Below are 1034 nucleotides of genomic sequence, written 5' to 3'. Positions count from 1 at the left end.
GCAAAGACTCTGCCACCGTCTACTATGCGGACTCGTATGGGATGGTCTACGGCATACAAGTGCAGAGCGGATCTGCCTTGCTGCGTCTGGCTGATAAGACTTGTCCTAAGTACAACCCTTCATCTTACCGCTCGCTCGATGCTATCCCGCAGGTAGATCATCCGCCCGAAGTGAAGAGAAAGCTTATCGCTGCGATGCTGGATAAGCAAAGAGAAAGGCGTTCGTCGAAGAAGAACGATCACCCAGTTTCCACCGCTGCATGCGCGGATTTGCAGCTTGCCGCTGTTCCTTTCGGAGGGTTTAAAGGAGTCATGGGAGCAATCGTCGGTGCGGATTACTTACATCCCCTGTTGCTGTTTAGACATGTGGCTCTGGCGCGTAGGCGTTCTGCGGAAATTCCAGCGTGTATATTTCCCCTATTTCTGTGCTGCAGGCCTAGGACTAGATCCTGCTGGGGAACACCTTATTGCTGTGGGTTTGGGCCGCTACGCCTACGTATTCAATGCTAAGTCGCGCAAGCTGTGCGAAAAGGTGAGACTGCTGTTTCGTGTCTTTGTAAGCACACTGATCCAGCTGCCGCAGCAAAAGCAGCACAAATCCCATAAATGCGTGCGTGTCACGTGATGCAGGTATTTCTCAAGCAGAAGCTCACATGTCTTCTAGCTGGAGCGGGGGAAGCGGCTGGCGGAGTAAGGCGACGCGCATTAAAAAGGAAGAAAGCAGCAAGCGAGAGTAGCGGCAGCGAATCGGACGCAAGCAGTTCAGAGCTGGAAAGAGGGAACGACGGAGACAGCGACAGCGACAGTTCAACTGCTTCTTCGTCAAGCACAGGGGCACACAGTAGCCGAAAAGCTGGGCGCCTCGACAGGGAGCAGCAGGCTGACACCTCTGTTCTTCCCCCTAAGCGGAAGGCTGCACCGGATTGTAAATTCAAGAAGAAGAAAAAGCGCTCTATCCAGCCGTAGGCACGACCTACGAATCATATCGGTTTATTGAGAGCCGAATTTGTTTTAAACAATGCGAAGGTGAAGTTT

The 1034-nt window shown here is 52.6% G+C and overlaps 1 protein-coding gene across 1 annotated transcript; it reads left to right on the top strand.

Annotated features, from left to right (window-relative positions):
* Window positions 1–41: 41 nt before the first annotated feature.
* EMH_0095140 (uncharacterized protein) lies at window positions 42–965 on the top strand (the record flags this gene model as incomplete). The annotated part of the gene is made up of 3 exons (XM_013502197.1): window positions 42–327; window positions 434–531; window positions 630–965. 3 exons carry the CDS (start codon window positions 42–44, stop codon window positions 963–965), a joined length of 720 nt encoding a protein of 239 aa, XP_013357651.1.
* Window positions 966–1034: the final 69 nt, after the last annotated feature.

The sequence above is a fragment of the Eimeria mitis genome, genomic scaffold (genome assembly GCF_000499745.2).
Source record: "Eimeria mitis Houghton genomic scaffold, Emh_scaff8488, whole genome shotgun sequence".
Classification (NCBI taxonomy): domain Eukaryota; phylum Apicomplexa; class Conoidasida; order Eucoccidiorida; family Eimeriidae; genus Eimeria; species Eimeria mitis.
The sequence above is the reverse complement of the archived record's forward strand: the minus strand, read 5'-3'. Positions and strand labels throughout refer to the sequence as shown.